This window comes from Bacillus rossius, chromosome 8, assembly GCF_032445375.1.
Source record: "Bacillus rossius redtenbacheri isolate Brsri chromosome 8, Brsri_v3, whole genome shotgun sequence".
Taxonomy (NCBI): domain Eukaryota; kingdom Metazoa; phylum Arthropoda; class Insecta; order Phasmatodea; family Bacillidae; genus Bacillus; species Bacillus rossius.
The window spans coordinates 69,983,298-70,003,422 of record NC_086336.1 but is presented as its reverse complement, the minus strand read 5'-3'; the positions used below and the strand labels follow the sequence as shown (position 1 = coordinate 70,003,422).

At 36.4% G+C, this 20,125-nt stretch overlaps 1 protein-coding gene across 1 annotated transcript in view; it reads left to right on the top strand.

The window, feature by feature from the left end:
- LOC134535231 (leucine-rich repeat-containing protein 40-like) overlaps positions 1-20,125 on the top strand; it is a 69,892-nt gene that overhangs the window by 23,132 nt on the left and 26,635 nt on the right. Inside the window, exons 8-11 of the mRNA XM_063374296.1 lie at positions 1,007-1,150; positions 1,862-2,050; positions 4,015-4,200; positions 5,627-19,322. Of these exons, the coding sequence (XP_063230366.1) occupies positions 1,007-1,150; positions 1,862-2,050; positions 4,015-4,200; positions 5,627-5,774 (667 nt within the window). The 3' untranslated portion in view covers positions 5,775-19,322. The remainder of the gene's footprint in view (positions 1-1,006; positions 1,151-1,861; positions 2,051-4,014; positions 4,201-5,626; positions 19,323-20,125) is intronic.

Genomic DNA, 20,125 nt, shown 5'->3' with positions numbered 1-20,125 from the left:
ATGCAAGATTTTGGCCATTAGCACTGTCTTTGTTTTGGTGTGCTCTGTTGCTAGATATACACCATATAGAGCACAAAATATTTAGACACATATTATTAAATGAATTTTTTTTGGATTGGATTTGAAACATTGTAATTTGGAATGAAAATTTTTAAAATTAATTGTGTGTTGTATTTCATCAAGAGCATCATCTAAAAATATTCCATTTGTATTTCTAGTAATTGAAAGACGTCATCTTGGTTTCAGCTATTTTCGTCAACAATTTTTTTAATATCATTTCATATAACATAGCACAATCTTTCATGGAATGCCTTGTTATTAATAGTGAGCTACTGCTTCAAATAGTTTCTCCTGTAAAATAATATTGGTGTTTAGTCTTGAATTTTTTTTTGTCAAAATAATTACAACTGTAATAATACTGTCTGAAGTCTCTAATTTATGGTCTTAGTAAAATTACAAATATAGAAATTTAAAAAAATTGTTTGTCTGTAAAGTCGGTTTACGGACGATAGTTTAACGTGACAACGTCATATCAAAACATTGATTAAATTATTGCATGCTTTATGAATAAAATTGAATCATTTTTATTTTACTAACATAAGAATAAATACTTGAAATTGTACTAGTATCCAGATTTTTAAAACGCAAGGATAATCAACCTTTATTGCCGAAGTTGTTGTTGTAATAAGCAATGAAAACCCACATTAACTTTTCACTTCAATTTATAAACAGTCGAGTGGAAGAGAGACAGATGCGGCGCGAGCGTACAGTGAGCATAACGGGACACAGCGTAACGGGACACAGCGTAACGGAACAATGTGTGTAACGGGACAATTTTTCGTGCGTGCAGCCGGTGTTCATCGATTTATTAGACGTCACGTCAAAAACATTAAAATTAATTATAGTAGAAGATGGTATACAGAATAATAATTGTGATGCTAGCAAGCGTTACCAAGTGGTATGGGCGTGCCCGTGGGTGTAACGACGCGAGGTGTGTGTCTCGCAGGTACACGATGCGTACGTGCCAGGCACTGAGCCTCGCCGCGCGGGAGCTGAGCGCCGTGCCGGAGAGCGTGTTTCAGGAGGCGCTGGAGGCCGGCGTCAAGCTCGTCGACCTCTCCAAGAACTGCCTGCACCAGGTGCCTCCCGGGTGCGTGCCCCGTCTCCGTCTGTGGCCGCCTCTCGCGAGGAAACTGAAGGCTCATTCTCGCATCCCATGTTGATGTGTTTGTTATTTTACCATTACCTTTTTTTTTTAGGGCTATTTATAAATCTTTAACTCTATACCTCCCTTGCGTTTGTTGTTATGCCACAAATATTTCAAAGAGAGATTCACTGGCCGTCTGTGGGAAGGGTGTGTAGTGATTCGTTGATCTGACCGATGTGCAAGTATGTACATCTCAACAATTTAGCACGGAAGCTTTCTTGCAGTTGGAATCAGAATATTTGAAACTGCTGCAAAGATGGCGTGGCCTAACACCCACTCAATTAACAGCAAGCAACAATTACGAATGACAGCATAATAAAATCTGCGCTGCTCCGACAGCTTCAGAAACTGTGTCGAGACATGTGCCACACCTTATCAGGGTCAAATTTTCAATAAAAATTCTTAACACAATATGATTATGGATTAAAAGTTCATGAATATGGAAATGGCTTCTCTCTCGTCCCTTCTTAAGGTACAGTACAGCTGTTTGACGTCTGGCACGAACATAACTATGTGGAGATCGATCCAACATTTACCCAGTTAGTTAGTGATATCATGAGTGTAAAGAAGGCAAGTCTTCGTAGTTATCCATCAATTGCATGGCCGTTTACAGCAGTGCACGCAGTATCGTGACGGGTGTTTTGTCGCTTGCAGGTTGGCGCTCCTGGGCCCACAGCTGGTGGAGCTGAACCTCGGCTGCAACGCGCTGACGGCCGTGCCACGCGAGCTGGCGCGGTGCTGCTCCCTCCAGTACCTCAACCTGGAGAGGAACCAGTTGTCCAGCCTCCCGGAGGAGCTTGGGTCGCTGGACCGGCTGAGGGAGCTGGCGCTCTCCTACAACAAGTAAGTTCCCTCCTCCACTCCAGTCCCTCGCTACGCGGTGCGGGCCAGACGGGTCGCGAGGGGAAGTATCCTTGGGCTCTGCAGTTTTCCCTTCAAGTTCAATATACTTGACCGTGCAATGCTTAATGAGCACTTTCTATACACACACACCAGCATCATTATGATAATTTTTTGTTTTTAGAACAGTTGGCATTAAACAGGACCTTGCTGAATCGGCCCAATCCGTTCCGAGCAACGTGTTTCCATCGAACTACGGAGCCTGGCTCACAATACGTTTGGCCTGTACCGTACATACTTTCTGTCCGTAAGCTATGAAAGTACGTCTTCGGTGAGAGTAAATATTCGTCATTAACGTGGATGCCACCACTGGTTGGTAATGTGGACCTGGCTGAAGACTCTACCATGGCTGGATTCTTCCTCCGTCCCTATTTACACTCCACACCAGCTCGCTCTGGGGGGCAAGCATCCTGTTACTGTTCTGGTCGATGGTCATCAGTGGGTTGTCTGGGTGTCGCACACGCCCCGGTCCCTAGACTGATCGAGTGATCGGGCCCTATAGGGCTGTGTAACATCATTCAATAAATATTATAAAATAAGCAATACAACCATGTATAAAAGCAGATGCAACTAATTTTTCTCAAGCAACACACATACAACACATGAGAGAATCTAAGGCTTAAAATTTTTTTGAAGCTTTGTAACAAATTATAAGCTTTGCATGAGAACTGAAGCTTCAAATAAAACAGTATATCAAGTTCCTTGGCGAAGTCAAGTGGAATATTAAAAATAACTTTGATTGATTTGCTTAGTCGAAGCTTTGCACAGGCCTAACACTTGGTCAAAGTACTCACTGGCTTCTAGTAGAAAGGTTTTAATTATTACATACTTGATGCGAGGTATGCGATACAAAAACTCTGCACACATTTGTAACTGTAAAATTGCCAACAGCAATACATAGTTGGCTTAGATGCAGACCAGGGCACATCTAGCACGTTACGAGTCATTGTTTCATGTCAGGTGTCCATTACTAGACTGAAATAATTAAGTTAAGCAGATGGCAACTAATGTTAGAAAGCAGTTGTTTATTCATTATAAATTGGCAAGTCGTCACCAACACCACGTGAAATTGTAAAACTATAGAAAGTAACTCATCCTTTGGCTTCTTTTGATAATTCATGATTAGTAGGAAAAGTTAACTCTTTCAGTAGGCCTAATTTTACTAAAAAATATTATTTACATTTTACAGTGCGAAAGTTTAGTAAGTGAAAACATGATGCATATACCTAATTAAAAAAAAAAAAGTTTCTTATCCTTCTAAACACTTAATGCTCGCATCTTTCAAAGCTTTTTGAATGCTTCACTCCAAAAATAGAAGACTGGAAACGCAAGCAGGAACACAAGAAGTTGAAAGTTGGCCTACGCTTGTGTTGCATTCTTGTGTTTTACGTACCTTAGGAACAGGTTTTTGAAAACGTTATTACTGTTCTCGAACATTTCCAGTTACTATCGCTGCCCACGATTCTGCCGTCACGTGACAGGCGTGCTGTTGGTTCACTGACCCTCCAGGTCGGTAGTCGGTGGATAAACACCGAGGAAAACTTAACGGTCGTGCGTAGGGGCTAAACAACTAAATTTCCTAAAGGGAGGGAGGGGGGGGAAATATACCTTTTTATAAAGAATCATCGATCCCCCCTATTGAAGCGGGGGGGGGGGTGGGGGGGGGGTCCGTCCTCCCCCGGGAAAATTTGTGTTTCAAGGTGGAAAATGGTGCTATTTAAACAGTTTTATTATCTAAAAATTGATTACACAGCACTTTCTTTGCCCCCGTTTGCCCCCACTTCAAGATTCCAGAGGGGAGTAAAATACCCTTGCGCCCCTGGTCGTGCGCCCCGCTACACAGCAGTGGCCAGTCAGTGGTTGGAACACGACTCGAGGTCGGGGCGGGGTGCGACGTGTGCTTGCAGGCTGCGGGAGATCCCGGCGTGCGTGTTCGGGCTGCAGGGCCTGGAGATCCTGGTCGTCCGCGGCAACCAGCTGACGGCCATCGACGTGGCGGGCCTGGCACGGCTGCCGCGCCTGGCCGCGCTCGACCTCGCCGACAACAACATCGCGCTGGTCCCGCCGGAGCTGGGCAACCTCGACAGGCTGCGGTACGCCTGCCGCCTCCCCGGGACACGGGGCGGCAAATAAACTACAGTTTTCCGTTTTTGGTGTACACGTCCGTGTGCGTAACTTGTTGCCAACAAACAATTTTCAAAAAACTGTGCATCTAACCTGATTCAGTACATGCACGCGATCAAAAATTCACCATTGTCAAACTATTAATGATGGCACAAATAATATTCACAGGCATGATCATAAACAAGCATTTGGAACATTACTTTTAATAACCAAAGTTATTTTACCACTGTAGCGAAATGGTAGCAGAGCGAAGCTCATCCACAACTAAAAATACAAGCTTTAGTCGTATTAAACGCTTGATCAATAGTTGTTTGTTTGTTTAGTGTCACGTACCAGTATCGGAGAAATAAAAACCAAAATTGGATTTGACCATGGACTGTATGAACAAAAAAAACGGGAACTGTTGTGCTAAAGTGGCCGTCGTAAATATCTAAAACTAGTGAATAACTTAAGCTTAAGATAAAATTGTAAATACAAGCTAATTTCGTCACCATTTAGCAAATTAGCCTTTTTGTTTTCATTTTGCGGTTTTAATAAAATTAATATATTATTTTGCGGTCCTTGAAAAATTACATGCCTCATTCAATATGTTATCACTAGATTTTGGCAACACAATAAAAAGGACAATATTTTTCTTTTGAAATAGTATGGAAATTTTGGAAATTTGTTAACTCAAATAATTCCCTATCCCGCCCAGATCTACCCGTTACGGCACTGCTTCATCTGATGTGTTGGAACTTCAGTTTTTTTTTTGCCAGTTCCAGATTTTTATGTAGAAATATTTTGAATGAAAAGTAGACAATAGAAGCTAGGCATCAATAAATATCCAGTAGTGGAAACACTGAAAATTAACCTTTCGTGAGTGAATATGATGAAATTATTCACGTAAAATGTTTGCATTATGTACCCTTTTAATTAAAAAACACTGTAGCAATTTTTTTTTCAAAGAAATATAGTTAGCACAACTAAAAAAAATCTTGAAAATAGTATTTTTGTGTAATGAAGAATACCAAGTACATACTATGTGTGAGATCCATAAAGAAATTCCTATTACTATCAAAGAAACCTGAAAACAAATAATTTGAAATCTCGCTTATCTGAAACATAGTTATGAATGTCTGTGCGACTTTTTAAAAGTAGTAGATAATTTGCAGCATAATTTTGATGATATTTGCAACATACAGTAAAATCCTCTTAAGAAAATTAGCTGCATGCTAAGTTTAAAAATATTTTGCTCTTGACCTATTAATATGTATAATTTTATACTTGTAATGAGTTTTCTCCAGGTGTATGTCTGAATGTCCTTGTGCCTTGAGAACGCCGTCAGCAGGGGCTCAGCTGTGACCGTGTGTTTGAGAAGCTGTGTCGCGACCTGATGGGAGCGTGTGTCTGCAGCTCCCTGGACCTGGTCGGCAACTGCTTCCGGCAGCCGCGCCACGCCATCCTGGAGAAGGGCACGCCCTTCGTGCTGTCCTACCTGCGGGACCGCATCCCCCGCCCGGGGTCCGGCCCCGCCCGCCCGGCCGACTCCCGCTTCCGATGAGGGCGCTCCTCGACGCACAGCCGCACCGCTTGTAGCCACGCAGCCCCGGCAAGTACGAGAGCTGGGAGGTGTTTCTACCCTCCGAGTTCTGGCCGAGGACTTTCTGAGTGACCGACAAAACTGAACGCAGGGTGGCTAGCAACAGGGAAAACATGGAAGAGTCAGGGAATTTCTCATGTAGGCAGGGGATATTTTTTTAATAAGTTTACTGAAAAATTAACATTATAGCTAGGGACGAGATTAAATGGTGAATCGCGATAAAACTGAAATACTAACACAGGAAAGCGTGTCTAATCACCACGTGACGCTGAAATTCAAGTTAATACACCGCAAAGCATCAGAATGCAACTATAATCAAGAAACTAATCAGAAATTTTCTATCAAATCTTAACTCTTTTGACAAATATGTAATCTTTTAAATATTTAATTCAATAAAGTGAAAGTTTGTATCACACTTTATGCAAGAAATTAGAGAAAAAAATTACTTCTTTTTAATCTTGAAATTGTTATTAGTTTCTAATTTTTGCGTTACAATGTTAGTACATTTTTTCAGACACAAAATTACATGACAGATTAATTTTATTTTTACCGTATCCCAAATAGTTGGACATGCTTTTTGACCAGGGAAAGTATTTTTCCAAACATTGAAAAGTTAAGGAAAAGTCTGGGTTTTATCACAGGTTTGCTAGCCACACTGTAGAACATTTTAGAATTTACTTTTGGCAGTCATTCATGCCAACAACTTCATAGAATTAAACTTAAACTTAGCTTGTCTGTCACCTGTTCCAACTGACGATGAATTTGGCGAGTAGTTTAGAGTTTTAAAATCTTGACGGAAAAGAACAAACACATAGTGCACTACTATTTATATTGCCGCATGTAGAAATGTTTCAGGAACTGTGTGTAAACAGTGGACTTTGTACGCGGTGTACATATCTCTCTGTAAGGGAATACTCTGCCAGCAACGGTGCTGGCATATTTTCCACATAGGACTTACAAGTCAGGCTGGTTTTATTATATTCCCGCCAGCGAAATGCTATCAAGGGGAGGTAAAAAATCTCTTGGATTTTCATTTTTTTTATTATGGTGAAACTGTTTGCCAAAGCTTCACATCTAAATACAGTCGCTGAGTAAATTGACATTTCCGGCCAAGTCCTGTGGACTTCATTATTTATTGGATGTCTACGTATGTTCGTGCGAGACTTCAAACAGCTCTACTGTACCTTAAGAGGGGGCGAGAGAGAAGCCATTTCCATATTCATGAACTTTTAATCCATAATCATAATGTGTTAAGAATTTTTTTTGAAAATTTGACTCTGATAAGGCGTGGCTCATGTCTCGACACAGTTTCTGAAGCTGTCGGAGTAGCGTGGATTTTATTATGCTGTCATTCGTGATTGTTGCTTGCTGTTAATTGATTGGGATTAGGCCACGCCATCTTGCAGTTTCAAATATTCTGATTCTACTTGCAAAGAAAGCTTCCGTGCTAAATTGTTTGGTTTGTCATGGCGTAGGACTTGGCTTTGTCTGCTTGTGGAAGTCAACACTTGTGAACTGGTGTAATTATCATGATAGTTGTAGTCGCCAATAGTTTAGAACTGTAATTATAGCAAACGGATGGAAAGAAAACCCCAAGATGGCTGGGTGTAATTCCCCGTAACTGATGGACTGGATAAGCATGATGGGGTTCTGTTTCGAGCCAACGGCAGGTCAGCTGAACGGGTTGAGATGGTTGGGTGGCAGTGTTTCCCCAGCCTGTCGTAGTCCTTCCCCGGACACCTCCAGTTGTGACGAGCCCCGAGCCTGGGAGCTCACGCTGTCCTGTCGTACCCTTTCCCGAGGCGTGTGTGCTGGTCCCACAAGGGATTCAAGTTAGCGTCTGATAAAACTGCATACACGTTGTTGACAGTCTGTTAACTATCGGAGTCCTGTTTGATGACCACAGTAATTGACTATGTGTTTTTTTTTCTTCTAGTGATCAGATGTTCATTTAATCTATGATCTTACTGATAAGTGTTTGTTCTTAAATGAAAGTTATTGCAAAGAAAATATTGAAAATGGCACCTTCTCTCCCCTTCAGACCTGTATGGTCATGGTGTAGGTCAGTTGGTCTGCTCAGTAAGACAGCTTTAGTGCGCTAGGACAGGGATTCCACGTGGAAAATGTTGTCGTCTTTTGGCCAGTGAACTATTTTGGGTTCTCTCTTGATGAGTGGCATAAATTAACAGAGGTTTAAGTTTTTCTCAGTGTTTGGAGAATGGGTTTACAGAGTCATACTTGCTGATGGAAACAAAATTTAAAATTCAAAAACTCATCTTTGTTGTTATAACGCAGAGTTGCGCAATTTTAGTTATCAGTGGGTGTGGATGGTTGAACAGTATAATGCTGGTTACAGAATTACAATGCTACATAGATTGTGTGTTCGGAGGAAGCAGTGTATCTTTTAGTATGACTATGTAAACACAGAAGTGTTAAGCTTGTGGCATCAGGCACACTATATTAACAGTTCCTTCAACATTATTATATTAATTTTAATTAATTCTTGAATCCTTATTTTCTATTTTTTTTGCTCAATTTGTTTTCTAGTTTTGTCTCCAGTATTGATAAAATTAATCGTTTGCAGCTATGACAGGTTTTCTTTTTTTTTTTTTTTTTTTTTTTAGAAATAAGACATGGCTTAAGTTAGTTGTATTGTTTAGGTTAGTGTTCATAAATTCTTTCAAAAAAATTTTTTTCTCCTTTCCTATTTATGTTGGATTTTATAATTATACATGTGTAGTTTCTATAAATAAGAATTTAGTAAAGAGATCATAATGTATGACTCTGAAAATTGTGCTTTTTTAGAACTGAACAGAAACTTTGATTTCAACCTTTGGGATTTTACTTTGGTTAGATAGATTATTTTTATTTGTACACTTTGGTCCAAGTGTCACCAACATATAATGTTTTGAAAATTTTGATTTAATGGTATTGTGGTATAGCATAAGTTATTATATTGTGTAAGCAACCAGCAGCTAGATATTAAATAATTATGCAAATACTCCATTCATGTACTCCATAGATCATATTTTATTAAATTAGGGTCTTTGTTGCTACTATTGTTATATACTCAACTATAATTTTTTTTTTTCTGGTTTGTACATACTTTGATGCATTTATGAAATATGTTGCAGCTTCTTATTTTATTTTGCTGTTTGTTGAGAATTTTGTTTATTAAGTGTAGTTTATAACATTGTTCAAATAGGTGAAAGTTTTATTTGTTATTGCTTTGAGATTATTTGTTTTTAATGAAGTTTATTTTTGATTAAAGCAAAAAAGTTTGTTAAAAGTTGTGTTGAAGAATGCTAGTAAGTGTGTTATAATGTATAATTTTAGGTTTGAAAATTTTTCTTAAGGAATGTCAAAGGGGCATAAGGAAATGCAGTACACCTTTGTGCCATAAAAAAATAATATATGTCTTCTCAGGCCAGTGTTGGCCTTAGCCGTTCCTCCTTCCTAGACTTATCGGCATCGCTCAGAGTACCTCTAAAACATTGTAACAGCCAGCTGGTAGATGATATGTCAATACGTGGTTCTAGCAGAATAGTGTTATTCGTAACTGGCAATGTTTTCATTAAAAAAAAGTGACAATATGACCACATTTACTTTTGTAAAGGAAACAGAAACATTGTGCATGTTACCGGTGTAATTTTGCCCATTTAAATATATTTCTTTCAAATTAAATTTTTATGTGTGGTATTGAAAGCATAAAATATTATTTTCAAAGGAAGTTCTGAACGTGATTTAATATTGTACATAATTTTTTTCAAATGTGTGTAGATCTGATCATTATATTCTAGAGTTACCGTTTGGAAATCTCAAATAATTTTACCATTTTGTTCTTAAGAGAGTGTCTGTGTATTTTTTTTTTATATATTTTTTTAAAAGCCTTGCACTTAAGTTTTGGAAATTTGTTTTTGAATTTTTAATTTAAATATTATATTTTTGGAATGTTAAAAATTTCTTATGTATCCGTTATAACGTTAAATAATATGTGGTGTTGTAAATAATAAACGTGGCTGAAGAAAACAAGTAGTCAACCCTCTTTCATCTGGCGCTATGGTTCACCACGTTCGGTAATCCAGCACAGAGCGTGCCACTCATGCCCAGGTTTCGTTTGGTTGAGCGTTTGTTGTCCTGCTGTCCGTGTTTTTAGTGTTTATCGTGACTTATCAGTTTTCAATTTTGTACAGTGTTTTCTGTTTTCAAGCTGGTTGCTTATCTTGTTTACACAATACTACAACTCTGTATGTATTGTACACACGTACGTTCGATAATCTGGCTACGTCGCTAAGCTGGCACATGTGAGCGTGGACATGTCGGATTAAAGAACTTTGACTTGAACAAGAAAGTGTTGGGGGAAAATAATTAGTTTTTGTTGTATTCCTGTATAAATATATATTGTACTGTGGGTAATGATTAGTGAGTGTGATTTATTTTTTGTATATTTTTGGGTGAAATGATAGTAATTTAATGAAATTTGCAGATTGGGCTACAAGTTGTAGTTATGTCATTTTGGTTTTTTTTGTAACTTTATTTGCACTTTTGGTTTACATGTCTGAGGCACAGGTTGCTTGTCAGCTGGATGATATTAAGAAAGTAGTTTCTTCATTTACTGAATGTGAATTACCTTCTCAAGGTTAGATAATATTAGAAAATAGGAACGGTATAATTCATGCATGAATAATGAACATTCCATCCATTTACAATTTTTTGCTGTTGTTTTAAATACTAATAGTTAATTAAGTGTTATTTTAAGTTTTCATTTGACTAATTGTTTGAGTCTACTTACTCAAAATTAACGTTGAGTATAAGATGGAGATATAGAAACCATGACAATCACATGGTTTTTGCTGGATATTATCTTGCTACAGGTGTGTTTTTTTTTTTTTGTAACATACTTGTTACGGGTGGGAATACAGAAAGGAAAAGGATAGCCCAAATTTATTAACTAGAGTTTATTTATAAACTAATAATGACACTTTAATGAGTCCACTATTTATTCTCTCCACTGGAGCTCGGCTTGGTAGTAGCTCTCTCTACTGTTCGTTCTTGCCACGCACTTCGATCCCGACACACTGCTTCGCACTTTTCGTCCGCCACGCCGCAACTCGGTCCCCGGTGCTCCGATCTTCGAACACGAAACCTGTCACTCATCACTTACTGTCGCTCGTCAAAGGGCTCACTCCCCCCTCTTGCGTCGCCCCGAGAACTCGCCAGTATCGCCACCAGCCTCTCTCTCACTCCGCAGGTCGGCCCCGCCCTACACACCTGCCGGCGTTGCCCGGGGAAAGGTCTCTCGGAAACCCTCTGAAGTGTCGCGTGACGTTTGAAACTGCGAGAACAGGGGCGTCCCGAGTCATGCCACCTCACGCGATGGTGCTCCCAGGACCAGCGTGATGTTCCAGACAGCAAGGCACCCCAGACTCAGCGGGACAGGGGCGTGGTTGTCAGAAAGCCGCCCACTAATGGAAGATACTTGTTACGAGGGCAGGGAGGAGGGACGGGTGTTACCTGTGTCCACAAGGAGGTGGGGTTATCCCTTGGAATCCCGCAAGCTGGCATGCCACATCTCTAGCAGCGTTGCAACAATACATATGGTCAAATAATTTGAAACCTGAAAAACACCAAAAAGCGTGCCTATACACCATATAAATTCGAGTTAATACACCACAAATCACTGAAATGCAATTAAAATCATGAAACTAATCAGCATTTTCAATCAAAACTTAACTGTAATGACAAATATGAAATACGTAATCTTTTCAATATTAAATTAAATGAAATTTATTTTGCATGACCTGTGTACCACAATTTAATAAAATCATATTGGAAAAGTTTAGTTTTTTTAAATCTTGCAACTGTTATTAGTTACTACTAATTTTTACATTACGACATTAGTACATTTTTCAAAGACACAAATACTTAACAGATTTATTTTATTTGTTCCGAAAAGTTAGACATATTTATTACAAATCATTGTATTTAAAACGTGCATTATTTATCAGTCAAAATGACACTGTATTGGAGAAATTAGTATCATGGAACATTTAAGTATCATATTTATTCAGTAGAGTTTTATTCCGTATCTTAGAATGTTCTGCAAATATTCCCATGGTTTCTTTGGCATGCTAATCCAGCAAAACCCGGACGAATATATCTAGCGATGTCATTTAGGAGTGAAGTTATTTTGCACAAAGGTAATGATTGCTAGGATGTGTATATCAAGCCGTTTAAGCTGAGCAAGGAAAAATACATTGGAATTTACTCCCTCGAAAGAAAGAAATGGATTTGATTGTAAGTGACTAGACGGAGAACAAATTATCAGTGTATAGTTCTTGGCAGTAATTATAGTCAAGCTAAATATGCACTGTAGTAAACGGGAATATCTGTCTCGCACGGCAGATAGAATGGGGTTATGCAACATACCTCTACGTTGATGCACAAGTTCATGAAATAGCTACCTAAAGCCAAAAAACTAAGAAATGTGACTCTTTCTTATATAAGTTTCTAATTTTCTTGCATAATCTAGACTATTACATTATAAATACATGCCGTTAAAAAATAGGTTTTGTCGTATTATTTCTTGGTATTAAATGTCTTGTTGTTAAATGTCTTGTTTTCGAGAAGCATTCCTTATGGCCATGTTGATAATGTTGGCAACTTCAGTTTCACTCTGTGTACATATCCTGTAGTTAAAGATTGTCTCTCACTGCAGTTGTTTTTTAATGATTAAAAATTGTTAACTTGGTTTTCTCCAGGTATGTGTTTCGGAAGCCATATATTTTTTTTATGAAACTAAAAATAGTTTATTTAGACACTATATTAGTTTAGTAATGTAGTACAATATTGATATTAAGTGTTTTGAGAATCTCTGATAAATGATTTTTATTTTGCTGCAGTGATTTTTTGTATAGTGTATTAATATTTGTATTCGTAGTTAAATTTTTAAAATTTGACTAACCTGCTAAGTAATGCCAGTAAGTATTAAGTAACACTGTAAATAATAAATAATTAAGAACATTCCCAGGGTTCCATTGTACAAAATTATTCTTGTTGTATTTAAGTAATGCAAGATGTGAAGTTCAGTTCGAGTACTGTAGACAGAATGAAACATTTGTCTGTTTCACTGCAATTAATTGTTCAGAAATTGGTACGAAATACTTTTTTCCTGATAAAATAAACCTTCATGTTTGTTATCATGGTTTCACAAAAATGATAATAATAGATACTATTTTTTTAATTGCAGCTCTCTCTTTTTTGTATATTTATTTTTACACAACACATAATCATATTGGTAGTGTTTTAAACAATTTTGTAATTTACATTCTTGTAAAATTTCATGTCAGTGTTGTGCTATCTTTATAATACAAATTTTCACTGGAGTCTTCACATTTGTGTGCTGCTATAACTTAAAATGCAATGTTTAAACAGTTGAACTTTGCTATTCCATCTGCACCTTCAAGCACTGAAAATTTGTTTACAATTTCCACTTTTTAAAAGGAGGCTTATTGGAGGGATATGACTTTTGTGTGAATTTCATAAATAATTAACACAAATTTCTTTATATAATTTAATTATAGTAGTGATATTGTCACTAGCATACTTTTTGCAACAAAAGAAAGGTAATAGTTACCTTTTTTCAGCATGGAACTAAACTGTACCAAGTGTTTTGTAATGTGAATATTGTTAACATGACTGTAGTGTTTATGCAATGATATGATTAGATTGATTTGAATTTCTTTTATAATTCTATGCATTGATAGTATAATGGTTCAGTTTAACCGGTTTCTTTTGAGTACAAATTAATTGCTCGTAATCATGGTTTTTTTACCCTTCCTGATGTTAGTGCCATAATATATTTTTTTAACTTTTTTTAACTGAAAATCAAAATTTTGGTTTATTATTTTTAGGATTTTATTTCAATGAATATTTCTGGAATCATTCTATAAACAGTGTTAGATACGTACATATGTTTATTTTGGTCTCATTTTTTATGCATGTTTGTTAGGAGATTAAACATGTAGGTAACTAAGAATTTGTCTTGTGTGTGTTTTTTGAAAGTGTGATTTTGTTTGTCCTTGCCTAGTGTGTGCAGACTTTCAACATTCGGCACATTTTCATGGGTTAAATGGAGTTAAGGAAACTTTTTTTTTAAAAAAGTAAACTAATTTTGTACTAAGAGTGATTTCAGTTTTGTATAGAGTTGTATATATAAATGTTTTGCATAATTCTTTGCTAAATGTGCTATGGGTGTACTCTCATTTCATTTGAAGTTAAAAAATATTTTTAAAAAGTACATTTTTGTATTTAAGATGCTCAAATTTCCTGGACAGCCATATCCTCAATACGAATGTTGGAACATTACATATATACAGTGGTCTTCTTGGTGTATGAGTGATGCAAACTGTATTTTATTTTTATCAGAGGAGTTATAAAGATTTGACCAGTCATGATTTTTAATAGAGTTACAAAAATCAAGATAGTTGCAGTCATTGTACTTACTATAGACAAATGATGAATATTTATTGCAAGAGAAACACTCCATTGTAAAGTTAATATTTAAGGCCGGATGATATAAATCTTCTAAGAAAAAAATTAAGATTTAAAAAAAGGGGGAATGAATCACAACTAGGGACTCATGTTTAAAGATAGGAGTAGAGGTTAGGTTATTGAACACGCAAGGCCTGAAATGGCACAAATGCAATGAGTGGGCATTGTAAAATTGCAGAGATGATGTCAGTTCTGTGCCTGGAAGTTTTTTGGCATAGTAAATTCAGAACATTTATGTTATTTTGTAGCATGTTCTTGTGTGGGTTTATGAACTGGGTTTAGTGGTAGGAGAAAAGTCGGTTAATTTTCCTGAAAATTGTGTTGGCCATTTTTTTTTCTTGTCTCTCCTAAAGTTCAGTTCTTTTTTTCATCGCATATTCCCTTTTCGTTCATGTTTTTAATTTTCTTGTGTTTTTTTTAATTTGCTTGTTTGTGTGTCTGAACAGTTTTCTTGCTTGCATTGTATCTTTACAATGCATGGAAAATATCAATAGATATCTGTTAGAAACGCTTCTTGCTCAAATTTTTGTAAAAATATGAGCTAAAATTGATGTATTTGGTATATACTATTTGTGTGTTTGGTGTTAAAATTTCTCTACTGTGCGTTACTGAAAATAGTTGTTTAAAAGCCACGAGTGTGTCACTAAACACTAGGTTGTTGTAAAATTCCAAAAATGAAATTGTTATCACAAATTTTGAGTCTAGAGCGTCACCATAATTTATTATGTTTACAAGTCCAGTATTGATAGTCATAGTATTTATGACGATTTTATAATTTATTTGTTTATTGTGAATTTGGAGTACCAGCCAAACAGTTGAGTGATTCAAATTGTTTGACACTGTAACTGGCTGGCATAACAACAGGCTGACACTATACTACATAATATATAATATTGAAGACTAACTTCTTAAGAGTACAGCCGTATTAGGTCATACATTAGTTCAGTTAGCAGTTGGCATTGTATGGTCATCTTTATTAGGTACATTTACTTGTTAAAAGTCGAGATTTATTGGCAGTTTATTTGCAGTGTTTGTGAAATGATTTTTTTATTTTTATTTAGCCTATTATATATATATTTTTTTTTTTCATTTTAAATTTACTAGCCAGTTACATGTGTCCCAAAATTATAGGATCATTTTCCAAAAAAATCAAAATTGGTCTAGCTAGCTCTTGGACAGAATGATTTCATGTAATGTTTTTCCAGAGTGCTACAGATATTTTTTAACACACATATTTTCATTGTTCTAGTTAGTAGCAAGCTGTGATGTGTTTGCGATTTGAATCGCTGTATGAATCACAGTTTTAATGTGCGCCATAGTTTATCATTTTTCATGGTACTTGATCTTATTTACTTTATATAGCTTGCATCATTCAGTTTGTCATCCTGCCTTTGGTTGTGATGATAACATTGATTATAGTGGTCACGCTTGAAAGTTGGTGGGAAACTTAACTCCTCACTAACCAATCAAATTAATTGTATCACAATCTTATCATAAAAAATAGGAGTTTGTGAGTATTCTAAAAAAAAATTTAATATTTGTGAATTACTTGATATTCAATAGTCTGAATAATTTGATATTCATTTAAACGTAACACTTCAAATATAAACTTCTTTATTAAATTATTTTTTATCAATTAATATATCAAATGTAAATCATAAAAAAATTTTTTTAATGAAAAATGTTAACATATAGAGCTTAGATGATTTATTGAGAAAAATGGCTTTGTTTTTGTACAATATTATACAAAGATATATCATTTTTATTTGTAACAAATAATCTATGATAATGATTAGCATTTTTTAAAAATTCTTTATTTATTTTTATCTATATTTATCTATATTTTGCATTAATTTTTCTTGAACTACTACTCCTCAAATCTGTGGTTCAAGGTATGTTAAAGTTTGATTTGAAAAGTATTTGACTTTCATAAATAATTCTGATACTTGATGATCTGGTGGGATCGCTAATCCTTCACTACCATGATCCCAAAGTGTTCCTGTTTTGTTGACAAGTGATCTATATCGTAAAACAGAATGAAAAAAAAAAGCTTTTTATTTTTATAGCCATTTTTGTTGTGGTTGATATTTTTGTGCAGCTACATAAACTTTTTGATCATGTGATAAATTTTTTTTTCTGTTTACTTTAATGTGTACTCATGAATGACGTAGGTTGTGTGTTTGTTTTGTATGAATTATGTTTGCTTATAATAAATGAGAATAAGTAAAAGTGTGTGTTATTGGTGGTTATATTTAACTTTCCCTTTTATTTATTTATGTTTGATTCTTGTCTAGGTTTTTATGTTTTGTTCTGTCTTCCTGGGGTTAGGTTTTTCTCTAGTGTTTGTGCTCCATGGCTTGAAGCATGGCGTTACTCTATCTGCTGACTTCCGTCAGACAGCAAAATAAAGGACGGAGTCATGCCTTCAGCTTGTAAAGTTTTTGATTTTTTGCTCCACAAATAATTAGGTAAACTTAATTTTTTTTTTATTGGTGTAAGACTTAAGAAGTTAAGATTGCTGTGGTTCTCAAAATCTTGGCACCCGCGGTTTCCTGATGATCCGAATGTATGCCAGCGTCATTCTCGTGGCAGTAACTATGGTGTAGGGTCAGAAAACTATGATTCTTATATTTTTTTCACTAATATTATTATACTGGGGCTTCTTGGTGAGAGATTAAAAGGGTACATCAAAAAAAGACAAAATCAACGCCATCCTGTGAAGACTTTCTTGTGCTTGTATAAAGTTGTTGATCATGGGCGAGTTATCTGGCCACATCATCACTTCAACCGAGCAGCCACGCATCTGTGACCTCGGTGCTCTGCCGGTCTCTTCAAGCAAGGAGCAGGATTTCGTTTCGAGGGAGGTTTGGAGAGGGAAGATGCATTTTAGAATCGTCTGCCCGAAAAATTTATAACTGTTCACAATTTTTTTTTCCCAGCCATTTGTTTTTAATTTGACAACATATTAAATTGTTACTTTACAAGGAATATAAGAATATGTGAATTTGAAGTGCAACTGCCAAAGCGAAAGTATCTCTAGTGCAGAATTTCGGAGAGGGATACGTCCCCTCATTTTCCAGTTTGTCGGGCCTCTGTGCGTTAGCACTTACTGGTTTTTCCCAGCCATTATTTTTTTTTTTTACTTGGCTGTTCAAAGTGCTATTGGGGGCAAGGAACTGTAGTTATGGAAAATTTGTTACCAACATTCACAAACTATTTAATTTTTTTTTTTGTAAATGGTGTTCTTCCTTTTATCATTACATGACAACATTGAACTTTCTCATAAAAGAAAATGAATTATGAAAAATAAACCCCCCCCCCCCCCCCTCTTTTTGTTTTTATTTGGTTAGCCCTTGGGGTCTTCCTAGGAAAGTGTTTTAGCCTTGTTTAGAATGCAGCATCTGGGGTGAAGTACGTTGCACGCTTTCAATAGGTAACTTTTTATTGCACTGTCGGGCCAAGTGTTTTCTGCGCCACCAGTATCCGGATGCAAGGCAGTCCTGACAGGGGCTCATTAACATATTCATATTGGATGAGTGAAACCCAGATAATTGCCACGTGAGACGACTTTCTCTCACGGTCAGCGTGTGTTTGTTTGCCTTACTTGCGCTCATCTAAAGTTTACATAATATAAGGTTTTTTAAAAACTTAAAAAATTGTTGTGAGTTGTGTGTATAACTTGTTGGCTGCACCTTACAGAGTGATTTTAACCGAGTTAAACCCGGAATGTTGCCAGTGTAGGATAAATTACGTGTGTGTACCCAGGTGCCAATTTAAAAACGGGCCAACCGGGCATTTGCCCAGAGCACTAGTTTTTGAGGGGCGGGAGAATTTGAGATGCAAAAAAAATAAACAGCACAAAAATATTTGAGGGACGGGAAAGATTAAGTATTTTTAAAGTACTGTAATGATTTGTTTTTCAAAAATACATCTTGAGGGGAAATGTTATTTTATACTAAAATTCGCAGTGTGCTTAAAAAAATATTAGGTCTTATATGAAATACTTAAAGAAATATACTGTGGATGCACATTTCTGGCTCCTAACTTTGCGACTGAAGTAAACAAGTATCACCTTGATGGTTGCTGAATAGAAGTTTCGTAATAGATGTTAATGAGGTAATGAATGGTCGACTTTGAAGTTGAAGGCGGACTGCTGATGTAATAGCAGTCTACCTTGAAGTTGAACTTGAACTTCAGACATCTGTTTCTGAAGCATGGCGTGAACTGAGCAGTTGAATTTGCTTTATGCTCATGGAAGAATGTATTATCCTTTACATGAAATCTTAATAAAATTTTTTGGCATTTACATTAAAAAATTTTTTTTTCAAATTAGTGCTTTTAAAAAAAATTGGCTATCCTGTGCAGGAGACGAAATGTTGAAGGTTTATTTCAAATATTAGTTATGAGTCAAATCCACTTTTTCTCAAATCCAAGTCTGGAATTTTATTCTATAAATTCCTTCAAATAGAAGAGTCAGAATCCAAATAATATATGAAACAGAACATAGAAATTAGTTTCTTTTTATGAAACTTTCTATTAAATTAAGTTCATGTTAATATCTGGTAGAATTTCATATATACTTCCATACTATGCCATGTGAAAATGTTTGTGATATATACTGCTGTAGACCAAGCAAGAGGTTACATTACAAATATTTGTGATTTTTTGTTGTTGATGTTTGCCGCATGAGCGCGGGGGAGAAGCCGGGGCAAGCGCGCCTTGCGCCGGCAGTAGGCGCGGTGACACCGTGCAGGTGAGGTTACTCAACAGTCTCCCCCCCTTCCCCGCCCCTCCACCGCCCAGCTGCGTACGAGTGACCTTGGGAGCCTCGGGCGGGAGGGGTGCCGGATGTCGTCCGCCCGGGGAACCCCCCCCCAGACACCCGCACCTCTGCCACTCCAGGAGGTGGCTTCGTGTGCGTCCCGAGGCCGCTCCGGTACCTCATGACCTGCGCAGGTATTGCTTCGCCAAATCATTATTATATTATTTAAAAAAAAAAAAAATAGATTTGTTTATCATGTCGACATTACATTCCACAATTTGTTGATCTTCTGTCAGCAATGTTTATTTTTCCAAGTGCAAAGTGTGATAGATAAATACCTGTTTTTTTTAATTTTGTATACATGTTATATTTTCATTGTATTTAATTAAACTTTTTTTTCTACGTGACATCAACACAAATAATAGTGCAATCAAAATTCTTTTACTGATGAATCCAGAAACTTGGTAGATCATATAGTTTCTTGTTTTAAAGGAGCATTAGAACATTGTGTGTTGGTTTTCATTACTCAACTTGTCCTCCATGTAAGTAACTTAATTTTTTATTTGAAATTATGTTATTCTTTATGTGAATGTACAACTGGAATTTTTTAAACTTAATAGACATAAAAAATTTTATTTTATGGTTGTATCGTGTTATCTTTAAATAGTGTAAAACAAAGTTGCTGTCCGTTTCTGTCGGTCTATTCTCTTACTTATTCTAAACCACACAATGGATTGTAATGTGATTTTCACCATTATTTAGAGAGTTTTTTTCCAGAGGGTATGTGTATAATAAATTCATATTTAATTTTTAAATATTAGAGATATCTCAATGTTTTGTAATCAAGTCTTAGAATAACACTTTTAGAGTCCTTAAATGGGTTATGCTGACTTACTCATGACTCATATATAGACTTCATTACTACAGAATTGTAGGTCGTGAAAAGGCTTGCAGAAATGTCCACAAAGGCTTATGTCCATCTTTTAAGGATAATGCA